General features: G+C 39.4%; 1 protein-coding gene across 2 annotated transcripts; it reads left to right on the top strand.

The window, feature by feature from the left end:
• The first annotated feature begins 37 nt into the window (after positions 1-37).
• Positions 38-20,801, top strand: SLC40A1 (solute carrier family 40 member 1). 2 transcript variants are annotated; one of them, XM_040971844.1, is made up of 8 exons: positions 38-445; positions 957-1,015; positions 6,182-6,341; positions 8,448-8,563; positions 9,579-9,705; positions 16,442-16,687; positions 17,542-18,192; positions 19,227-20,801. In XM_040971844.1, exons 1-8 carry the CDS (start codon positions 403-405, stop codon positions 19,538-19,540), a joined length of 1,716 nt encoding a protein of 571 aa, XP_040827778.1. In that variant the 5' UTR covers positions 38-402; the 3' UTR covers positions 19,541-20,801. The 2 variants fall into 2 exon arrangements, with proteins under 2 accessions (XP_040827778.1, XP_040827779.1); XM_040971845.1 differs by having other exon boundaries at positions 38-454.
• The last annotated feature ends 1,825 nt before the right edge of the window (positions 20,802-22,626 follow it).

The raw sequence follows: 22,626 nt of genomic DNA, 5'->3' as shown, positions 1-22,626 counted from the left end.
GCGGCGCGGGCGAGCTCCACCCCCAGCTCGGTATAAGGGCTGGGCCCGGGCCGCGGCGGCGGTGGCGGTGGCTGGAGCTGACTCGGGCTCGGCTCTCGGTTGGCCTGTAGAGCCTCGAACCCGCTTCCATAAGGCTTTGCTTTCCAACTTCAGCTACAGTGTTAGCTAAGTTTGGAAAGAAGACAGAAAGAAAACCCCGAGGATCTTTCCCCTCTTTCTCCTGTCTGTTTTTTCTCTCTCTCTTTTTTTCTTTTTGCCATCATTGTCTTTGGGGGTGTTTCTGCACAAGGCAGCTGTCGTTTCCGCGGTGCTACCTCCAGTTCTTTGCACTCCTGTTGACCAGCATTTCAGCAAGAGCGGCGGCAGCTGCAGCAGCAGAGCCAGCAAGGGGCACCTGGTGTCATGACCAGGGAAAGAGATCAAAACCGCCAGGGAGGATGCTGTGGTGAGTGGGGCTGAGCGGCCGCGGCGGGGTGGAAACCCGGTTGGACGCTGAGAGGTGCACGGACCCCACGCGCGGTTTGGAGCCACGGGCTTCGCTGTTAACCCAGTGCCTCTGCGAAAACTTCCTAGACTTCTTGGGGATTCAGGGATTTAAAGGAAATTCAGGAGGAAAGGGAGCTTGCGCACAGACGAGGATGGAGCACTTTGGAAAGTTTGCATTAAAAAAAAAAAAGGAGTTCAAGAATTTTGAAACCAGAGTTTCTTCACCGCGTGTGAAGTTATGCAGCTATTGACCAATAGGTTCTGCTGATTCTCAATGGATGATATTAAGTAAACATAGAGCATCTGTTCTAAGGTGGCTTGATAAAATGTGCCTGGTTTGATCCATTTTTAAAAACCACTTATGTTTTGACAAAAGCAAATGTATAAGCTTTGTGACCTGAGCCCACTCATGCAACTAAATACGTTTTTTTCTCTCTCCCCCTCCCCCTATCTTGTGTGTTTGTTCTTAGCGAACTACCTGACCTCTGCAAAATTCCTTCTCTACCTTAGTCATTCTCTCTCAACATGGGTAAGTAGGAATATAAGGTATTCCTTGTGATATAGTTGCAGTTTTTCTGGGTTGTGTTCAGTCAGCTTTGTTATGCTGAAATAAACCGTCAAAGAACATAGGCGTTAATGGGAAAGTATTTGCACCAAAGATATTTTCCCAAGAGTGTTGGTAAATACTATCTAATTATCAGGTTATCATACTTTAAACAGTTAGCCCAAACCAGGGTTAATCAGCCCAGGAGTATTTGCATTGCTATAAATTCTGCATTGCTAAGAACACATGAGTATCTCATTCATCCTCTATTCTTTCACATTTGTGTTTTCTTCTTCTGTTAAATTTTAGTTTCACCATGTAATTCCTTGAAAATACAGAATGTTGGAGTACCTGGTTTAGGCTAACAATAGCATTCTAAGATTAAAGTGTAAATGACCCCAGGAACAAATATACTATTGGTGATTAGAGCAACTGTAGGCATCCCAAGATATCTTAGAAACCATCATCCTGTGAAAATGGGCAACCTACTGACAGTTCTTCCTTTGCCTTTCTTTGTGGTGGTGAAGGGTCTGGGTGATGCTGGGTGTTTAATGACTAAAATCTTTTAGATAATTGTTCTCCTGTTTAAAAATGATAAAAATGAGTACATTCTATGCATGACTCATCTGGTGTTTAGAAAGAATGTAAATAAAAGAGTTTGAGAGTAAGTTTGTTTTCTGTGTCAATTTTTTTTTTTAAGTTGGAAACTTCTGTGGGATCATTCTCAAGGCATGAAGGGAAACTATTGGATGAATAAATCTGTACCCTACAGCCTTGGGATGTTGTTATACAGGGTAACTGGTTCTCTAAGAAACAGCAATTCATAGATGACTTTTTAGCAAAGTAAGCTCCTATCTCCTCAGAGGCTTACACAGGGATGACTCTGCAAATTTATGTCAACATAGTGGAATTGGTGTGTGTTTCTTCTACTTCCAACAACCAATGAGTCTAAATAGAAACCCAGTAAAAGTGCTCTGCACAAATCTAAGTCAACAGTTTGTTCTTCCAGTGTAATTCAGAGAATTCAGTAGTTAAAAGACTAATTCTAACACGTGATAGAATTAGTATCTGAAATTCTCATCTTGTGGCCCAGAGCAAGCTCCTGGGGAAAGGAGATTGCCTCACTTCCAAATACCGGTTAAGTGTAAGAATTTTGTAATCTTCAGTTCGTGTGAGCTAGGCTAGGAGGTTAGGTATTTTGCGAAGGAAAAAAAAAAGAAAGCCAGAAATGTGGCTGTTCCTGGAGGATCTTTAACATGTTAATTAGATTTCACTGGAAAGATGACCAATGTTTTATATCAACCTTACTATAATTTGAGGAAAGAGAGAAAATTGAATTGAAAAACCAACATGACTAAAGCCATGTGAAGCTTGGTGGATTTTTATTTCTCACTGCACAGGGGTACAAAAGATGTTTCCTAATGCTAGTGATTCTACTTTTTTTTTTTTTTTTGGTTCTGTCTCATTGTTGGCATGATCCTTCATTTTATTGCAACAAAAATAGGTATTTGTGTACATGCATGTGTGTATGCCTATCTGTGTGTTCATTTTCCTGCTAACCCTGCCAAATTGCGAATTTCAGGTTAGATTTGAGTGGAGTGAACATATTTTATTCTGAACTGCATATATACCTACCAATGGATCAAGTCAGATTACACTGTTTTACCTGAACAGAAAGTAGAATGAGAAATTGATGCTGCCACAGAAGATTTTACAATTAAATATAGGCTTCTTAGAAAGTGCTTAATCATGAAAAGGTAGTGAACAGTGTAACGCAGTGAGAAAAGAGGGGCCAGTTCTTCATCTCTTCTCATCATCCTATGGTCAGCCTCCACATGTACCTCAAGATATCTGTATTTCTGCATCTGCTTGCCTTCTGCAGGCTCTCCTTTTGCTCTGAGGGGCTGCTGTGATTACCCAATGCTACTCGACCTTTCCTTGTAGCTGGGTTGTTTTGCTCTAAGCCTACTGGCATGTGAACTGCATAAAGGCATGGATTGTGATTTTTGCACATTATTGAAGATGTATTAGACTGTAATAGACTTCCTTGTTAGTAGCAGCTCAGTAAGTGTGTATTAACATTAAAGACCACAATCACTCACAGAATTTACAGGGGCAGAGAAATAAGTCAGCAAGGCATCAAAGTATGGTGAGAGTACTGGGGAAGGGCAGGCAGCTGACATGCAGAAGGAAAGGGTGGGCACTTGGTCAGTTCCTTAGACTTTGCCCAGTTCTTAGGCTTTTTGTGATAGCAGAATCAGTTGCCTTTCAAAGATAAATCCCATGGAAATTGGGATAACCAGAGCATTCCCCCGGCCCCATCTCCATCTAAGAGGTGGCATGCCATACAAAAAGCAAGAGAGAAAGCATTCATTTCTCAGCACTTACTATGATGGCCTGATTTAAAGAACTCAAAAATCCTTGTTGGAAAAATCAGGGAAAAGAAAAGAAACAATAGTAGTAGAATAACATTTCTTATTGTTTTTGTTGTGAAAGATAAAATTTATTAAACTTTTATTTTAAACTTTCAATTGAGGCCTTCATGTGTTTTTTTTTTTTTCCTTCTGTTGGAAGGTATTCAGAGGAAAGATTAGGTTAAAGCCCTTATCTTGCCCTTCAATCTTATCCTAGACAAGATTAAATTTGCTTTACATGTCAGAAACTGAGAAAGCAATTTGATTTGCTACTCTTTTTGACATAGTTACCTTAATAAACTTACCTTTTCAGTGGTTTCAGAGTATGTGAGCTATCATTCACTTTTAAGCATATAGCACAAAGATATTTGAAATGGAAAAGTCCTACGTCAGTGGATACATTGCCTATTATCAAGGCAAACTTAAGCTGCTTCAGAAATATTAATCATGATCAAACTCCTATACCTTCATGAGTCAATTTGATACAACTGAACAAAACAGTTGGTAAAATTACTCAATGTTTTGGCAACCTCTTCTCTGTTTCCTTCTTGCATAGCAGAGATCCCCCCGACCCATGCATTCCATTACTTGTTAAGCACCTGCTCTGAGCCATGGCTATGTTAGGATTGAGGGTACAGCAAGTTCTACAACTTGTATTTTAGACCCTGAAGGGAGAGTGATTCAAATGTGGTTTCCAGTTGTCTGATTTAATCTTTACTTGACCATATCCATTCAATTTTGCAAAACTGCGTTCACAAACTTCTATCCTAAGGTTTCTGTACCTCTGCACTACTGATGTTTTGGGCTGGAAATCTCTTTGTCAGGGGGGCTGTCCTGTGTATTGGAGATGCCAGTAGTATCTGATCTCTAGCTCTTGCAGTTGTGACAATCCAAAATAATTCCAAATGTTAACAAATGATTCTGCCACAATAACTTCGATGTTAGCAAATGATTCTGGCAGGGCAAAATCACCCCAGTTGAAAACTGTTGGTCTACACGAAGTTTCTTGTAAATTGCTAGCATGCAGCAATTTAAAGTTTTGAACCTATAATATTGTTTTTACTTTATAAAATTTTCAGATCAGTTCACATACTCTGTTTTTAATGCATGGAATTTATTATAAGGAAGTTATCATGTTTTGAGAATAACTGGGGGTATAAATATTTCCACTTTGGAGGCAAGTACCTAAGAAACTCATGTGGGAAATTTAATGTCTGACAGTGACTCATAAGAATAGGTTATGATAGAACATTGTTTTCCTTCTTCATAACTCGTTAGGGGTGAAACTTAATAAAAAACAAAAACTAAAAAAAAAAAAAACCAAACAAACCAAAACGAAAAACTCATAGGACCCAGAGTGGTGGCCTAGCGGCTAAAGTCTTTGCCTTGAATGCACTGGGATCCCATATGAGCATTGGTTCTAATCCTGGCAGCCTGCTTCCCATCCCACTCCTTGCTTGTAGCCTGGGGAAGCAGTCGAGGACGGACCCAAGCCTTGGGACCCTGCACCCATGTGGGAGACCAGGAAGAGCTCCTGGCTCTGGATTTGGATCCAGACACAGCTCTGGCTGTTGTGGTCACTAGGGGAGTGAATTATCAGATGGAAGATCTTCCTCTCTGTCTCTCCTCCTCTCTCTATATATATATCTGACTTTACAATAAAAATTTAAAAATAAATCTTAAAAATTTCATAGACTCCTTATAGTTTTTTAAATTAATTTACCTAACTCACATAAAATTGTCTGTTATACCACCTGTTTTAGTAATGAATTCAAATTCCATAATTCACTATATTCTGTAGAATCTATGTGAGAAAATAAGTAGTTTTGTTTGTTTATTTTTAATTTTAAATCCCCAACTGCATTACAATGTGGAAATGACTGCTGAACTCAGGACATTTAGTTTTGGCATCTTTGCTCATGAATTTGACCTTAGTAATTTCATCTTCCTGGTCACTCTTTGCTTTATGATTTTGAAATGTGAAATACAGTGCAGATCCTAGAATGTTAGGGCGTAAAGTTGAGAGTCTGTTTGAGAGAGTCCCATCAAATTGGGATCCTGGCTTTATCTTAGCAATCAACTGTACTAATATTTGTGAAGTATACTGTATTTCATTGTGGCTCAGTGGTGCATTAGTTTGCATCTCTCAAGTCAGGAAAGACAAATCTAGCACACCAGTCAGGAGAGGGAGAAATCTGGCACACAAGAGAACAGGTTTTACATAGTACAGTGACTTAGTGGATACTGCATGAACAAGGAGAAAGAAGCCTCAGGCCTCATCAATCACAAAGTAATGTTGAAGAAATGTAAACATTAATTATTCCTGTTTTGATCAGCACACTGAACACATACATTGAAATATCACACCATAGCCCAGAAAAAAATGTGCAATTATTATTGATGAAAGAAGAGCACATTTTGTCTAAGAAAACTTTCCTGAAGCTGGGACCTGTTTTTTTTTTTTTTTTTTTTTTGCCTTTATTGCTAAGAAGTACTTGTATTTCATTAGCGTCAGAAACATGCTTTTGTATGTACTTAGGATTGGGGTAAGAATATTTGCCATTGTGCTGGATGAATAAGTTTAACATCTGACTGGTACTCAATCCATACAGTAATTATGAACAATGAAAGTCTCATGCAGCCAGAAAGTGCCCTTTTAATAAGAAAGCAACTTCCTGAGTGCAATTGACTGAAAACTAGAAATATTTGACTGAAATGTCTCTCCTCCTTCTTGCAGGGAGATCGAATGTGGCACTTTGCAGTGTCTGTATTTCTGGTGGAGCTCTATGGAAACAGCCTCCTCTTGACTGCCGTCTATGGCCTGGTGGTGGCAGGATCTGTTCTGCTCTTGGGAGCCCTCATTGGGGATTGGGTGGATAAGAATGCCAGACTTAAAGGTGAGTATTGCCTTCTAATTAAACCCCTGTATTCATGAGGATGGTGCCAGAGCTTCCTGTTGGAAAGGAAACAGCAAACTAAGACTGAAAACCATTAAGGCTCTCCCAGGGAGTGTCTGCACGTCCCATGCGTGGAATGGGGACTCAGTACCAGCGCCTCTAAATTGAGGGCCTGGCACTCTGTTCTAAGTTGGGATGTCAGAACACTGACCTAATGGGATTTGTGTGTATGTGTGTGTCTTTGGCTGTTCTTACTTCTAGATGTTAATGATTAATACTGTAGTACTTTTCTGGGAATCGTGTTAAACATTTAAAGTTTGTTTAACTCTGACTTTCCCTGGGCATCAGGATTTATGCTGGAGTGCTTTTAGTGAGAGGTCTGTCTTCTGGATTCTTGTGTTTCACATTAAGCTAGGTATGAGAGTATCGAATATTAAGAATAAATTTAAGAAAATAGTTTAACCTGGCTCTCAGCTGAATTATAAAAACATTTTAAAAAGGAAATAATATATTGATATTTATTCTACTGAAATAACTTTTGTGCGGGAAAGAAAAAAGTGAGTATTTCATTTATTCGCAATAAAGTGCATAGTCATTTAGAGTCAGGTGTTTTTGAGAGTTGATGGGCACAGACTGAGAAACTGTGATCTTATTTCTGTGCACAGTGACTGCTCCTGGGTACAAACACAAGATTATTGAATTCTAGGGCCTCATGCCATTAATAAAATAGTCAAGATAAATGTTTTCTGCTTTGAGAATGGGTAGACCAGAGAACCTATAGAAAAATATTTTGTATCCTAGAAAAATGCTTGTCATTTATATCATTATGTATAGAAACCTAGCAATATCATGCGTGGAAGCCTTTACACTTAGGATTGTTAAACACGTGGGTTAGGAAAGCGTGTTGAATTGGATGAAGAACCTGTGGTGGGATAGCAATCTCCAATTTCTCCTGTACGAGTGAATTCCATTTGGGGCTGCAGTTTCAGAAAGCAGTTTGTTTTATCTTGAGTCTTTGATGACCTTTCAAGCCAGGGTGTGCTTTACTATCCTTGATGACATGAGCTGTAATTACACCTCACATACACAACTCTATATTTTCCAAAGGGCTTTCATACATATTTGATTTGAGCATCATTACAACCTCATAAAGTAAGAAAGGTGGGTATTACTATTCTCACATCCTAGAAACGTGACCTAGTGAGTGGCAAAGAAGACAACGACAAGATGTCCTTACCTGTCCTTACTCCACCACATGGTTGCCTCACTGTGGGAAAGCTGGCCTTTTCTGTGATTGTAGGGATAGCTTAGAACAGAACATTGGTATTCCAAAAGAAATACAGAACCACTTTGCTTTTGGCCATGTTTCACCTGTCTTGTCCATGTCATTTTATCAGATTTGGCCTGCCACAAGGGATTACAGATTCCCTGACTACCTACATGTTCATATTTTAGCTTAAGCAACAGATAGCTAAAAGATGGGTACTATTTAATAGCTCTGTTTATGACAGTAAACTTTCAAGAGAATATATGAAAATGGGATCATTATGAGAAACTTTAATTGGTGCTGATATTAAAAACCCAAATCCCATCTTTGGGTGTCAGCTCCTCTGCATCCAATCCAGGTACCTGCTAATGCACCCTGGGAGGTACCAGGTGATGACTCAGATGCCTCGGTCATAGACACCCATATACGGGACCCAGATGGAGTCTTGGCTCCTGGCTTCCATCTGGCCCAGCCCCAGCAGTGGTAGGCGTTTTGGGGAGTGAACCAGTGAATGAAGATTTCTCACTCTCTGGTCTGCCTATCACTTTGTTTATCAAATCAATCAATTAAGCAAATAATCTTTACAAATAAAGTTTTCAACTAGCAGAACAAAAGCGTGGGTAGTTTATGCTGTTCACAGATTTTATTGGTTTGGAGTGACCTTCTGTGTTGTGCTGGGAATGGTTGGGGCAAGATTTACTTCATGAAGATTTTATCTTTTCTGGAAGTAATTATGCATGTGAATTAATGTAGTATAATGATGGTGTGTTGGTGTGTCAATTGAGGACAGCCCTACTAAAGCATTTCGGTGTAGTAACACTATTTCCTCCTCTGTACAGTGGCCCAGACCTCACTGGTGGTGCAGAATGTTTCCGTCATCCTGTGTGGCATCATCCTGATGATGGTTTTCTTACATAAAAATGAGCTTCTGACCATATATCGTGGATGGCTTCTTGTAAGTTCTCAGTGAGATTCCTGATGGCAGAAAATTGAATTTCTGGTAGTAATAAAAGACAAACACCTGTTAAAGCTGGATAGTGTCCTTTTTGCAGATGTGACCACTGGATTTTGATCTCTGTATGGCCTGTCTTTTCCCTATAGTTCATTGTAGTTTTATCCATAACAGGTGTTCAGTAAGTTTAGTTTGAATTTAAATTTTGTCCTATTGATTTTTAATGGTATTCCTAAGAGCTTATTTTATGATTCAGTTGTTAGTTTTCAGCCTTTGAGTTATCTGTAATTTGTTTACACTGTATAAGAAATGTTATTCATATTTCTTAATTAGTCATGATTATGTTCCTTCAATAATAATTGCTATTTCTGTTTGGGACATCAACTAGGTAATTTCCCACAGTAGGATTTCATGATACATTTGTGGACAAGGGGAAAAAGATTGGGGTGCAAAGACAATCATTGGATATGTTTAAGGGGCTTGTATATATTTGGGTGGTATTATAGAGCTTGAATGCCAGGCTGAACATTAGAAATCTTCATGCCTTATCCCCTTCATTTTGCTGAAGAAAAAAATATAAAAGTCTTAGTTGACTAGCCATTGTCTACATAGAGAAAGTGTCAGAATTCTAACATAAATATGGGTCTCCTCAATACCTTTTTGACATTTTTTCAAAGGAGATATTAAACTTTCACAGTAGGTATTCTGTTAATATTTTATAATAATTATGTTACATAAGTGTTTAATGGCTACTTGAAATTTTGTATTATGTGCTCTACAGGTAATATGTACATTTTATATTATATGTCTTACAGATTCAGGCAATAGTTTGCCCTTTAGCTTGCCCCGCAGTATTGGTTATTTCATGGATAGGAAGTAAAATTATTTCTTGTACATAAAGTCACCATAAAATTTTTGTTACGCCACTAAAGGCCATCTTAAACTTCTCTGTATTATGAGACGGGTACAGTGTGGTCAACTAACTTGTAACTCCTGCTTTTTGCTAATAATGTCTTAGACTTCCTGCTATATCCTGATCATCACTATTGCCAACATTGCAAATCTGGCCAGCACTGCAACAGCCATCACTATCCAAAGGGACTGGATTGTTGTTGTTGCAGGAGGAGACAGAAGCAAATTAGCAGGTAACTTGGTTTTCTCTCTCAAACTAAATGGAACTGTTTGAATTCTCTTTAAGTCAGAATAATATTAGTCTATACATTTTACTCCCTTTGTTCTGAGCATCTTTTTAAAAGATTTATTTTCTTTGGAAAGACAGACTTACACAGAGGAGAGAAGAGAGAAAGATCTTCCATCTGCTGGTTCACTCTTCACATGGCCACAATGGCTGCAATGGAGCTGATCCAAAGTTAGAGCTTCTTCTGGGTGTGCCATGTGGGTTCAGGGTTCCAAGGCTTTGGGCCATCCTCCACTGCTCTCCCAGGCCACAAGCAGGGAGTTGAGTGGGATGTGGAATAACCAGGACATGAACTTTTACCCATAATGGATATCGTGCTTAGAGATGGAGGACTAGCCAGATGAGCCATTGTGCAAGCCCTTGTTCTGAATATTTTTAAAAACAAGAAATGAGAAGTAGTTTTCTCTCTACCCTATTGCCAGCTTTGGTGATAAGACAGCTTACTGCTATTGAGTGTATGATAGTTAACTTCTCTCTTATGTATACCTGGAAAAGGGAAGAACATTCCTTTCAAACCTTTTCTTTTTTGAAAATTGTGTTCTTTCTAAACATTTAATTTTCAGAGATATTATAACTGGACATGAAATTTTACCTAAAGGTGTTATTATTGGTACTTATCCATCATACTATACATGCTATTTTTCTGCAAACTAAATTAAAACACCTGAGTTAAACTCTAAAAGTTAATTTCTCCTACTTTAGAATTTTAATTTGTAACTTCTATATATTATGTGTATTGTAATTTTGCTATTGAAGATACAAAAGAAATAGTGGATATAACACAGTGTTTAAAGGTTACAACTTCTCAGTTATTCACTGGAAATGTATACAAGTGGCCAAAGACAGACTAAAGAATGCCTCCAAAGCAACAGTTCATTTTAAATCAAGTGTACGTGAGCTCACAGTAAACCTCCTTTGCTGCAGTTTGTCTGCCTTCTCCCCCTGTGACACAGGCACAAACTGGATTGATAATTACGCAGGGAGCGGAGGAGGGGGTACAACTGCCTACAGGTCAGCTCAGCTGAATCAACTCTGTTGGTCATTAAGATAATGAGTATCATAAACACATTGCCCAACCACCCTGACAGACAAGAAAACCATTCTTGATGACTTAAACGGCTTATCCCCGGACACAGAAGGGAAGATTATGTGCTGGGGTTAGCAAGCAGCTTTGTTTGATCAGACTGTGTGATTTAAAACAACAACAAAAAAGGCGAGGGGGGAGGGGAAGAAAGAAAAGAAAGGAGGTGGTGACTGAAAGAGAACAAAGTCTTTGGAGGGCTAGTGGAAGAATTTGCTTGACTCATCACTTTGTTGTGGGCATATGATAATGGACACAGAAATATTTCAGTGATTTAAGGTGATGCATGTGCCCAGGAGGAACTGGGCACATGTGAATCTGTTCTGCAGGAAATTATCTCTGGAGCTAGAGTAGTGTTTCTCAACCATTTTTATGAACTGTCACTTATAATAGACAACAAGTCCACATTGCTTTTTGTCACATGTAACCGTTGTTTACTTTCTCTTTTTAGCATGCCATTTAAAGCATATGTGCATGTCTTAAAATTCACAGAGTATCAAAGGACACACATATATTTTGGAGAGAAACCACAAATATTTTGTTTGGAATCTGGGAGGAATGCTTGGCTTGTGAATTTTTGACTTATCTGAATCTTTTAACAGAGCTCATTTTGATTCTAAAGTCTAAAATTGTTCACTCTATAAAAGAGCTCTGTTAAAGAAAGTTATCCTGACTCTTTAACTTGTCCTAATACAAAAAATAAATTAAAAATGTTGATTAGCATAAAGTGACAATAAGTAAAAATGGGTGAGAATCATTACTCCAGCTCTAGCAATAATTTCCTGCAAAACAGACTCATATCTGCTCAATTCATCTTGGGTACAAAAAGTAAATAAATGAATAAATAATAAGATCCCACAGATTGCTATGACTATGATATCCCAGAACAACAAAACTAGGACTGGCTGTTTTTTAGCTGACCCGCTTTATGGCAGAGAGAAAGAATGTGAGCTAGTCTACTTTCTCCCATGGAAGTTTTTTGAGCTCGAGAGAAAGTAGGCTGTTGTTGAAATCCTGTCCACTCTAATTTAGCTTTTAGTAGGTGGTTGTCTTTCAGTGTGGGCTTAGTAGGCTGGTGAAGGAACCCATATGTCTTCCTTCCAGAAACTTTAGGTTTAGCTTTTGTGTTAGTTAAAAAACCTTACTATTGAAGGGGATGTAGAAACTTGATTAGTTTTGCGGGTCAGCAGTGTTTGAGAGTAAGACTTGTGGTGCCTTTTCTGCTCTCAGACAATTCAGGAGAACAAAGGAAAAGAAGCAGGGTCAAGGAACAATGGGCTGGGGAAGGAGGAAAGTGCACTTGGAGGGACTGCCTGGAGCTTTGTGAGGTTACATATCTGTACACAGACTCACCTGCTCCTGTCTCATCAGGAATAGTTTATGTTTAGGCAGGCTGATATTTTAGGTGATTGGCAAAGACTGGTAGAAACCTAGGTAGGGAACTCAGGGGTGGGGAGTGTGGTGGTGGTGGTGGTGGGGTGTGTGTGTGTGAGAGAGAGATATTCAGATACATATGGCTATTTCATCTATTAACTAATTTAGGAACTTTTCATGTATTGGATCTACTGTTTCATTGAAGCATTCTCTAGTTCCATGACCCTCAGCCTGTTTAACCTGTTTGGAGCTCACTTTTCCCAGATTTTTTATTCCACCTTTTACTTCCTTCCCTGCTTTTGTGGATCACTCTTTATTAATATCTGCTGATATCTCTGATATCTTTTTTTTTTTTACTTTTGTGCCCTCTGATAAAAAGTTTGTTGTCATATTTAAGTTATACAGATCTGCTATTTATTCAACAAATCTTTCTAAATTAATCTTCCATGAAATGTAATATACCCTATCTAATAAAAGTAGTTATTTAATATCATTATCTGTGGCACAACTGTAGTCTAAAACAGTTAAAGTGGGAATTAAATCAGCAAACATTTGCGTGTTTATATGAGGATACTTTGAAATGTTCATGTTAATGGAATGAAAATATAAGTTTATTTTGGTACAGAAGAATTTTGAAATCCAGGCACTTTTTTTTCAAAGTATGTATTGCTCTCGAACTTTTTTGAAAAGCTCTTGTATAAGAAGTAGATGAAGAGAATATGTACGTTCAGGAGACTGTTAACACTAAAAGTATTAGGTTTTTAAAAAGCAATCACTTAATTCATTCTACTGTAGAAAACTAAAAGCTGTTTCTTCACATTTACATTTTCACTGATACCAAACATATTATTGACAGCTGAAATAGGATTCAGACAAAAGATTGACACTGGTGACTTTGAGAAACGCCATGGTCCCTGAAAACTAAAGCAGCAAAAGAACAACAAATAATTTGAACTAATTTTGGGGGGCTGTTGTTCTGGGACTTTAAGATCCAGGTATACATTTTCTTTAGTTACTTGTTAGCTAGATTAAATTCTGGAATTACATGAATCGACTCTACATTTCTCTCTCAGCTATGGTGTGCACATGGCGGTAGCAAAGCTTCAATAAATGTGGTCATGGGTAGAATCAATGGAAGTTGCCTTTGCCTCACAAGTGAAAGGTGACATATGTCAAAGTACCGCTGTTATCATGCAAGCCATCAGCACTCAAGGGATTAATTGGAAAGTAATTAAGGAACAAAGGATTAGAGAAGGATTAAAGGCAATTTTCTATTCATACACTTGTCAGATATTGCTTTTCCCTTGAGGTCACTCAGTGACTGTGAAAGGCTTGTTTTATCAGTTTTTACCCTGCTCAATGAGGTAGGGAATGAGAAAACAGGTCATTTACCCAGCTTCTTTTTCATCTTCTCTCTACTTTGACTCATTTCTCCATTCCTGTGGTAAAACTCTAGACCTTGACACAGCTCTGAATCCCACTACTTCCCATAATCCATCATTTAACTGCTACCTCCTTCACTGCCCCAGCCTCCATGAGTGTCCAATGTGCTTGCAACTTAGACAGCATCGCTCCAGCTTTTCACTGCAAGTTCATGATCACTGAACTCCTGCTGCCAGGATCATCCTGTGTTCTCTAGTTGCTTTTTTCACTCTTTCCTGCAGTACTGCTCTTTCTCCTCACACATTCAGACCCTTCTCCCCCGTCTTCACTGCCCCTAGCTATTGTGCTCTACATTTTATTGAGACAATGGAAGAATTGAGAACTCTCATTGTGCTGCCGCCATCATGTTTCTTTTCTTGCCTGTAGCTGAAGGCATGTGTGTGGCCTTTACTATTGGTAATCTGTGCTCCTATCTGAGGACAGCTCTTCCATTCATACCATGGATTCAGATTGTACTCTTGGTCAGCCACTGTCTCATAGAGTCAGACTATAAACATCCTCTGTGTTCTTTTTTTTTTTTAAGATTTATTTTTATTATTTTTTTTATTGGAAAGGCAGATATACAGAGAGGAGAGACAGAGAGGAAGATCTTCCGTCCGATGACTCACTCCCCAAGTGAGCACAACGGGCCGATACTATGCCGATCTGAAGCCAGGAGCCTCTTCCAGGTCTCCCACACAGGTGCAGGGTCCCAAAGCTTTGGGCTGTCCTCGACTGCTTTCCCAGGCCACAGGCAGGGAGCTGGAAGGGAAGCGGGGCTGTCGGGATTAGAACTGGCGCCCATATAGGATCCCGGGTGTGCAAGGTGAGGACCTTAACCACTGCACCACCGCGCCGGGCCCCATCCTCTGTGTTCTTCTAAAATTCATGCTTTTACCACCCTGCCACCTCTGTCATGGCATTTGGTGTTCTTTGTTTTCGCTGCAGCAAAGCATATCAAAGAGATAGCTGTTTCCAATTCCTTTCTCTGATCAAGATCTTGCTTTGCATAAGGCCAGGGGACAGCATTCACACTGTGCTCTAAGGGGTGTGAGTCACTTAAAAGTTAATGAAAGTGGGGTCAGCTGAAGTTGGCCCCAGGCTGTTTCACTTCAGTCAGGCATTTGCCTCTACAGCTTTACATTTGGATGGCCCCAGCATCTTTCACGTGAACCATCTAGTGTTTCTTCTCAATGCTGGCCCTTGTTGACCCATGAGCACACTTTTATTAATACTTTTAAAATTAATATTAATAAAATAAATATTAAATATTAATATGTCCTTTTTTGTAAATACTGTCACCTCCTGGCTTCTATGCTACCCTACTCTCCTGGTTTTCCTGCATCTTACCTTCATGACCATTATTAATGTGCCTAGCACTCAGTTCCCAGAGATGCTGTCCTCTTCCAGTACCCACATTCTTCTGTAATCCCATGTAGTCTTGCTGCTTTAAAATCAACCTGCTGACCCAGTTCATATTTCTTCATTACACTTTCAGCCTCATGTATTTAACCTCCTGGCCCTTGATGTGGCCTCCTGAAAGTGACCAGGCCTATCCAAACCCAAATGCATGCTCAACTGCGCCAAAACCGTGATTCTTCTGAAGCCTTCCACTTCTCAAAGGAAACCCTATTATTCTAATAGTTTCTTAGGAAAAACAAAACCACGTTCATCCTTGTTTTCTCTCTTTCTCTCAGACTCCCTATCTAATCTGTTATCAAGTCCTCCTGATCTTGCAATTTAAAATATACACAATCTCTCCTCGCACCTTCCCTGTTCCTGCCCTGGTCCACAACACATCCTCTACCACTTGTCACCTTGCCTTTGCTATTGCCCATGATCTAGCATCCCCCACCTCCCTTGCTCCGTAGTCTTTTTTCAGCACGGCAAACAAAGTGAAATGTCAGACTCTGCCGCCCATATTCAGAATTCCCAAAGGTTCCCTGAATCAGTGTGAAAGTCTGTGTAATATTCCCAAGACCACTGGTGGTTAGGCCAGGCACCCCTCATTTCTTTTGTTTTCTGTCGTTCTCTCTGTTCTCTACCACTGTGGGCCTGCTCCTCTCCCCCAGGATGACTGTCTTCTTTGGTCTGGGATTCCCTTTTCTCTGATGTCCAGGTGGCCCACTCCTTTGCCTTCTTTCACTTTAGGTCCTGTCTGCAGTGTCTGCAATGCCATCTTCTCTCTCTTTCTCTCTAGTTCTCTTTTTGCGAGTCCTTTCTTGAATTCATCTCACTTACCTTCTCCAAGAACACATTCCACATATTTTACTCTGCTTTATTTCTCACCAAAGTATTAAATAAACATCTGACAGGTGACATATGAGGGTACTTTACAAAACCCTTTGAAAAATGGAATTAAAATGTAAGTTCATTTTTTTTTTTTTTGCCTCAAATTCTGAAATTCGCTCATGTTTGTAGATGTGTACGTATAGGCTTGTTGACTCTTCTTTCTTTTCCGATGAGAATGTAAACTCCATGAAGATGGTAAAAGGTGTTGCTTATTTCTTTATAGTATTGATGACAGTACTTAGCATATAGATGAATAGACACAGCTTGTTGAAAAAAAGGTGGAATTACAATTGTATTTGTTTAAAAAACTGTTGTTAGACTAACAATCTCAAAGAATCCTGATTTTTGAGACCAATTTAGTGTGACTTGATCTACATCATGAATGTTTTTCTAAACAATGGTTTGCTCCAAGTTAGAGTTCATGTCTTGGAAATCTGCATTCTGTGTTGTCATGTGCAAATGGGCGGTTTCTCTTTGATGAGTGTGAGGACCCCTCTTTTTGCTGCCTCTGTAGATATGAATGCTACCATACGAAGAATTGATCAGTTAACCAACATCTTGGCTCCCATGGCTGTTGGCCAGATTATGACATTTGGCTCCCCCGTCATCGGCTGTGGCTTCATTTCGGGATGGAATTTGGTGTCCATGTGTGTCGAGTACTTTCTGCTCTGGAAGGTTTACCAGAAAACCCCTGCTCTTGCTGTGAAAGCTGCTCTGAAAGTCGAAGAGACTGAATTGAAGCAGCTAAATTTACACAAAGGTAATCTGAACATGGTGATCAATCCTTTGATGCTGATGGCCAGGCCCTAAGGAAGCGTTGGTAGAGATCAAAACAGTTTTGAATTTACCTCAGGATTTATTACTTGTGAAGGCCTGGGTGGGATAAATGTGTTTTATTTATATGGACTTTTTATGGAGTATGGTATAATATTTCAACACATGTATATAACATAAACAGATCCAATCCAAGAGGTAGCATTTCTCGTTCCTTGTCTTTAGGTTTGTAGCCTGTGAACTTCCCCTGTTGTTCAGTTCTTCATTTGGTCGATATTAATAGGATTTACAATCCCCCACTCCATGCTATGGAACCCTAGAACCTATCACTTCTGGCTTGGTTTTGGAACCTGTTATCCAGCCTTCCTCTAATCCCTCTCCATCCACCCTTCCCAGCCTGAGCAATCTTTCTTCTAAGTGAACTTTGACCGTTTTAACTTCCACATGAAATTATCACATCCACAGGTGAGGCAAAGCCAAGCTTTTGAGGATCTGGGGAATAGGTTTAAATTGAACCTGAGGAGTTTGGAGTGGGACCCCGACCCTTGTCTGCAATGTGAGCAATAGGGATGGCTGGACAAACTGATAGAAACAGGAGAGTTCCTTGGTACCTAGAAAGTGCCAAGTTACATAGCCATTTGTCAGGCAGCTGAAGACAGTGAGGAGATGGTGAGGGGCATTCTCAAAAGAAAAAGGAAACTGGGGTCTGGATAAATTGACTCTTACTAGGGCCCCCTGAATAAGATGCTATGTTTTCCTGGTGATTCTATTTGATGAGTTGTTCTGCTTTTTTTCCTTTAGTGCCCTTCCCTAAACATCATTATTATTTTTTTACAACAGATACTGAGCCAAAACCCTTGGAGGGAACTCACCTAATGGGTGAGAAAGATCCAAACATCCATGAGCTTGAACATGAGCAAGAACCTACCTGTGCCTCCCAGATCACTGAGCCCTTCCGCACCTTCCGAGATGGCTGGGTCTCCTACTACAGGCAGCCGGTGTTCCTGGCTGGCATGGGTCTTGCTTTCCTTTACATGACTGTCCTGGGCTTTGACTGCATCACCACAGGGTATGCCTACACTCAGGGGCTGACTGGCTCCATCCTCAGTATTTTGATGGGAGCATCAGCAATAACTGGAATCATGGGAACTGTGGCTTTTACTTGGCTGCGTCGGAAATGTGGCCTGATTCAAACCGGTATGATCTCAGGACTGGCACAGCTCTCCTGTTTGATCTTGTGTGTGGTCTCGGTATTCGCGCCTGGGAGTCCCATGGACTTGTCTGTGTCTCCCTTTGAAGATATCCGTTCTAGGTTCATTCAAGCGGAGCCACTGCCCACTGCAACCAAAATACCTGAAACTGCCTTTACAACTGAAACTCTCATGTCAAACGGGTCTAATCCTGCTCCTGTCATCCCAGAGACGAGTAGCCATCCCATTTCCCTGATTTCTGTCAGTCTGCTGTTTGCAGGCGTGATTGCTGCTAGAATTGGTAAGAAATATTTTTTTTTACGTATTAATGAACTAATGTGTTTTTTGGAAAGTAACCTGAAATATTATCTGAATATTTATTTGGACAAAATTCACTATTGATCTTCATGTATATATTTTAATATTTAATAATCATAAATTTCTATTTTATAGTTTATAAAATTCTATTTTTGTATGTACTAAAATCATTAAGGATTGGAATTTTTTCTAAGTCAATATCTTAAGTAATCTTTAATGGAATTGAATTTATAAAATATATTAACTATGATAATTATAATTAATTATAATGTCACCTAATGATTTAGAATTCTTATATTTTTATGCAACATAAAGTAGTTTTGTGTATATGTGTACATGTGAAAAAGACATAGTAGTTACAAAACTCTTCCAAAAGATTTCTACATGATGTATATTTATTATATAGTCTGCCTCACAATTGGATTTTATAGTTCTGGAAGGAAACAAAATGTTACAGAGCAAGATTTAAGTAATCATTAATAAAATAATGAATTATTGCTGACAATGTGTTCTTGAAATGAAACCTTATTTATCTTGTGCTCAAAGCAGTACATTAATTTATCAAAGACATTAATATTGGAACAAGACAGCTTTATTGTAAGGGCTTTAAATGCAGGCAGTAAATGTGACTGTGGTTTTAAGTTTCCTTGCTCCTTAGCCATAACAGTGAATTGAGTCATTTTAAACTTCACAAGTACTAGTCTTTATAGAAGGATTTGTTATGCCTTTTATTTCAGAGTTTTACTTCTATATTTTGAATAATCACTGAAAAGCACAACTAAGAAGCTTTTATAGGTTAGACTTATTTTTGTCTGGCAGCCATAGAGATAATTTGTAAAAGCCTTTATTAACTTGATATTTGTTGATGAGAAAGAATTCTTTAGGGCAAGCCTATGTTAAATACCCCATTTGTATATAAGGTGACTTAAAGTTAGCAGGGTTCAAATGTGTGCTTCTATATATAAATCTGAAATATACGATTTTAATAAATCCAACTGTTAAATTTTTTTTTCATAGGTCTTTGGTCCTTTGATTTAACTGTGACACAACTGCTGCAAGAAAATGTAATTGAATCTGAAAGGGGCATTATCAATGGTGTACAGAACTCCATGAATTATCTCCTTGACCTTCTGCATTTCATCATGGTTATTCTGGCCCCCAACCCTGAAGCTTTTGGCTTGCTCGTATTGATTTCAGTCTCCTTTGTGGCAATGGGCCACATCATGTATTTCCGATTTGCCCAAAAGACTCTGGGCAATCAGCTCTTTGTTTGTGGTCCTGATGAAAAAGAAGTTGCAAATGAAAATGAAGTGAATGCATCTGTAGTATAAGACAGTTTAACTGTAGCTATCGCTGTTACTAGACTATGTAGAGCACATGTGTTTATTTTGTACTTCAGAATTCCAGTAAGTAGCCGGTCATTTTGTTGTAGTCTTACTATAGCTGTGCCTTGAGGCAGACCATGAGCTAAGAACCAAGGTCAGCAGAAATAAGTACCTTTACAGATAGTATGAAAAAAAACTTTTTTAAGTTCCTGCTTGTATTTGGAGCCGACAACGATGACACTGTATTCTCCTATCCTGAATAGACAAAAATTCACATTAAACAGTGGTTCCATTACCATTTGGCAGATACTTATTATCTGGACTAGAAATTACAAGCATTAGTTTTCCCTAAAATTCACTCTTGCTCAAGTCTGCAAAATTTACTTTTATGCATGTTCTTCTCAGTTGTATTATACAGCAAGTAAGTTCTCCAAGTATGAAAATTTAAATTTGGATAGCCAGTATTATCCTTATTGATCCTATCGATCTTAAGGGACTTCCTGTATGTGAAAAGAAATGAAATACTTAACTAGAATTTTCTAATAAGGTTCCTGGTTTAATCTATGAGAACACCTTTGCAATTTTATTATCAGGCAGTGAAAAATATTGTACTAAGCATATTTAGCACTTCATATAATGGCTATATGTAAGCTGCACGTAGAAGCAAAGCTATAGATTTATATCATAGTGATTGCATAAGATCTTCAAATACTTCAGTAGATAGTCACAGAAGCCAAAGCTAAAAGCTGTACAAGAGGGCAAGGTCTTGATTTAACTTGGACCGCTACCAGGAATCTGTCTCTTCAGTGTGAGAGAGTGTCTTAAGCCTGGCAAGTTACATGTGGAAAGGTAGTTCACACTTAGGTTTTGCTTTAGAAATCATTTGATTTGTTTCAACACACTTGGGTAGAGCATTTTTATGTTTTATTGTTCTATACCCAAGAATTCTCTGTCATTCTAGAGCAAGAATGTTCACAAAACTATTTTTTTTTTCAGAAATCTGAGTAGCAGCAGAGGAGGGAATAAAGAATGTTTGTATGGATTTTTAGAAAACTGTTTTACAAGTCATTTGCAACAAGCCAGTACCAACATGGTACTTTGCCTTAACTGTTTATGCACTTTCATGGAGACTGCAATACGTTGCCATGAGCACTTTCTTAATCCTTGAGGTTTAATCTTGTTCTCATCCTCCTACAGTATGACAATGATTTCCTATGTTGTAAAATCTTTGTAATATTTCTATATAAAAGTATTTTTAAAATCTTAATTTTTGCCTGGGTTTTGTTCTCCAATTATTTAATATTGCTTTTGATACAGAACATCTGTTGTTAGGGCTACAGTTGTGTCATTCATGATTGTTAGTGGTATGCCCTTGTTCATATTTCCAGTTTATACCAGCCTAAATGATAGTGTAGTTACCACGAGACCCAGTACTGTTTTTCTCACCTTAACTAAGTCACACGAAGATCTGTTAAATTCTAAGAACCATTTTCTGTCAATTAGGATGATACTGTGGAACCAATCAGACCTATCTCATTGTTTTCCTGATGTAACCCAACAAGAGAAACTATTTGGAAGCACTTGGTAACTACACAATGAATGGCATTACTAGCTGAATAGCAAAGATAGAAGTTGGATCCAGATAATGAGGGGAAATCAAGACTGGCCAGCTACTGATAGTCCAGAGAGAATAGAGTCTGCTTCTCTGCCTTCTGTGAATGTTTCTTGAAGACTTGACATATGCAGAACTGATTTTGGACAGAGTTGATCAGGATCTCCTTTTCTTATCCCTAAAATGGGGAGCTTAAGAACTTTTGACCTCATCTTGTGGCTACTCACGTGGTCACGAAATTTGTGCAGAAAGTAGATGCCTCTGTTGGGTTTGGCTGTTGTTTTGAACAGAACCTCTGCTCCCTCCCATGGGGGTTGAGCTGGGGTTGGAGAGCTGCCCTGAGTGTTTACAGCTGCAACTGAAGGCCTGTGGCCTTGTGAAATGAATGGAATCCTATCAAGAGGAGAAAGTCTCAGCACTAAAAGTGGGCATGTTGCCAGAATCGGGGCCTAAGGGGCAAACCCCACTGGAGGAGGAAGGAGGATGATGTGGGAGCATTAATAGGAATTTTTAAGGCATCCATCCTTATCTTTGCTCAGAGCAGGAAGGAGGGAGGCAGAAGAGACTCAATCCTGGTCTCTGGACAGCCTTTGCTGTTTACTGTCCCTGGGCTAAAGCAGGGCAGGGGTAGGGGACATGTGGAGCTGGCTGGGTTTGCTTCTAAATAGGGAGACAAACTCAAATGCCTAAAATGTCAGACAGTGCAAAGGAGTGAGTGGATTAGAAAAATGAAAACATTCCTTAATTTGTAAATACACTTTATAAAGATATCATTTGTTTCTCACTTACAAAATAATTCCTTATTATTATTGTTTTTGTATTTTGAGAGATGGCAAGAGAGCCCCATCCACTGGTTGATGTTTCAAATAACCACAAAAATCAAGGCTGGGTTGGGGTGGAGACGGGAAAGATGGAAATATGAAGGGAACTCCCAGTTTCTTACATGTCTCCATGGGTCGACATGCATAAGAAGCTAGATGAGGAGCCAGAAACAGAAACTGAATCCATGCACTGGGCACACCTAACCGGACTAGACGCCAACACCATCTGGCGCTCTGGAGAACCTGGGTAGATGTAAACAACTAGGCTAGGTCTGCCACTACTGAGCCATGTGTGAGCAGTGTCTGGGTATGGATAAGCCTTGGCTGGGGTAAAACATCAAACAGTAAGAATCAGAATGGATCATAGGCCAGCAAGGAAGGCTGGCCCATGGCCCCACCAGTATGCACGAGAACTGGCATTGGGAGAGGTTCTGATGGAGGAGCCTGGGCAACTCCTCTGGCAGGACACAGGTCCTGTAGGTGAGTCCTGCAAGGACCATGATAGGGAGCAACCTAGACCAGGCCAGGGAAAGGTACCCACCAGCATACATTTGGCATAGGTCTGGGGTGGACCAGACTGAACCAATTCACATCACCTGCTAGCAAATCCAAGCACCAGAACAGTGTGGGTCAGGCCAGGTTCGGTGACAACACATACC

This window comes from Ochotona curzoniae, unplaced genomic scaffold (genome assembly GCF_017591425.1).
Source record: "Ochotona curzoniae isolate NIBS_2020 unplaced genomic scaffold, NIBS_Ocur_1.0 contig_2210, whole genome shotgun sequence".
Lineage (NCBI taxonomy): Eukaryota > Metazoa > Chordata > Mammalia > Lagomorpha > Ochotonidae > Ochotona > Ochotona curzoniae.
Note: the sequence above shows the minus strand (reverse complement) of the source record. Positions and strands in the feature narration are given on the sequence as shown.

Bases quoted from the DNA above. Each gene is read 5' to 3' on its own strand.
- SLC40A1 (XM_040971845.1), top strand. From the start codon at position 403: ATGACCAGGGAAAGAGATCAAAACCGCCAGGGAGGATGCTGTGGTGAG. The intron at 9,706-16,441 runs GTAACTTGGTTT...CTGCCTCTGTAG, and splicing joins AGACAGAAGCAAATTAGCAG to ATATGAATGCTACCATACGA. The intron at 18,193-19,226 runs GTAAGAAATATT...TTTTTTTCATAG, and splicing joins CGTGATTGCTGCTAGAATTG to GTCTTTGGTCCTTTGATTTA.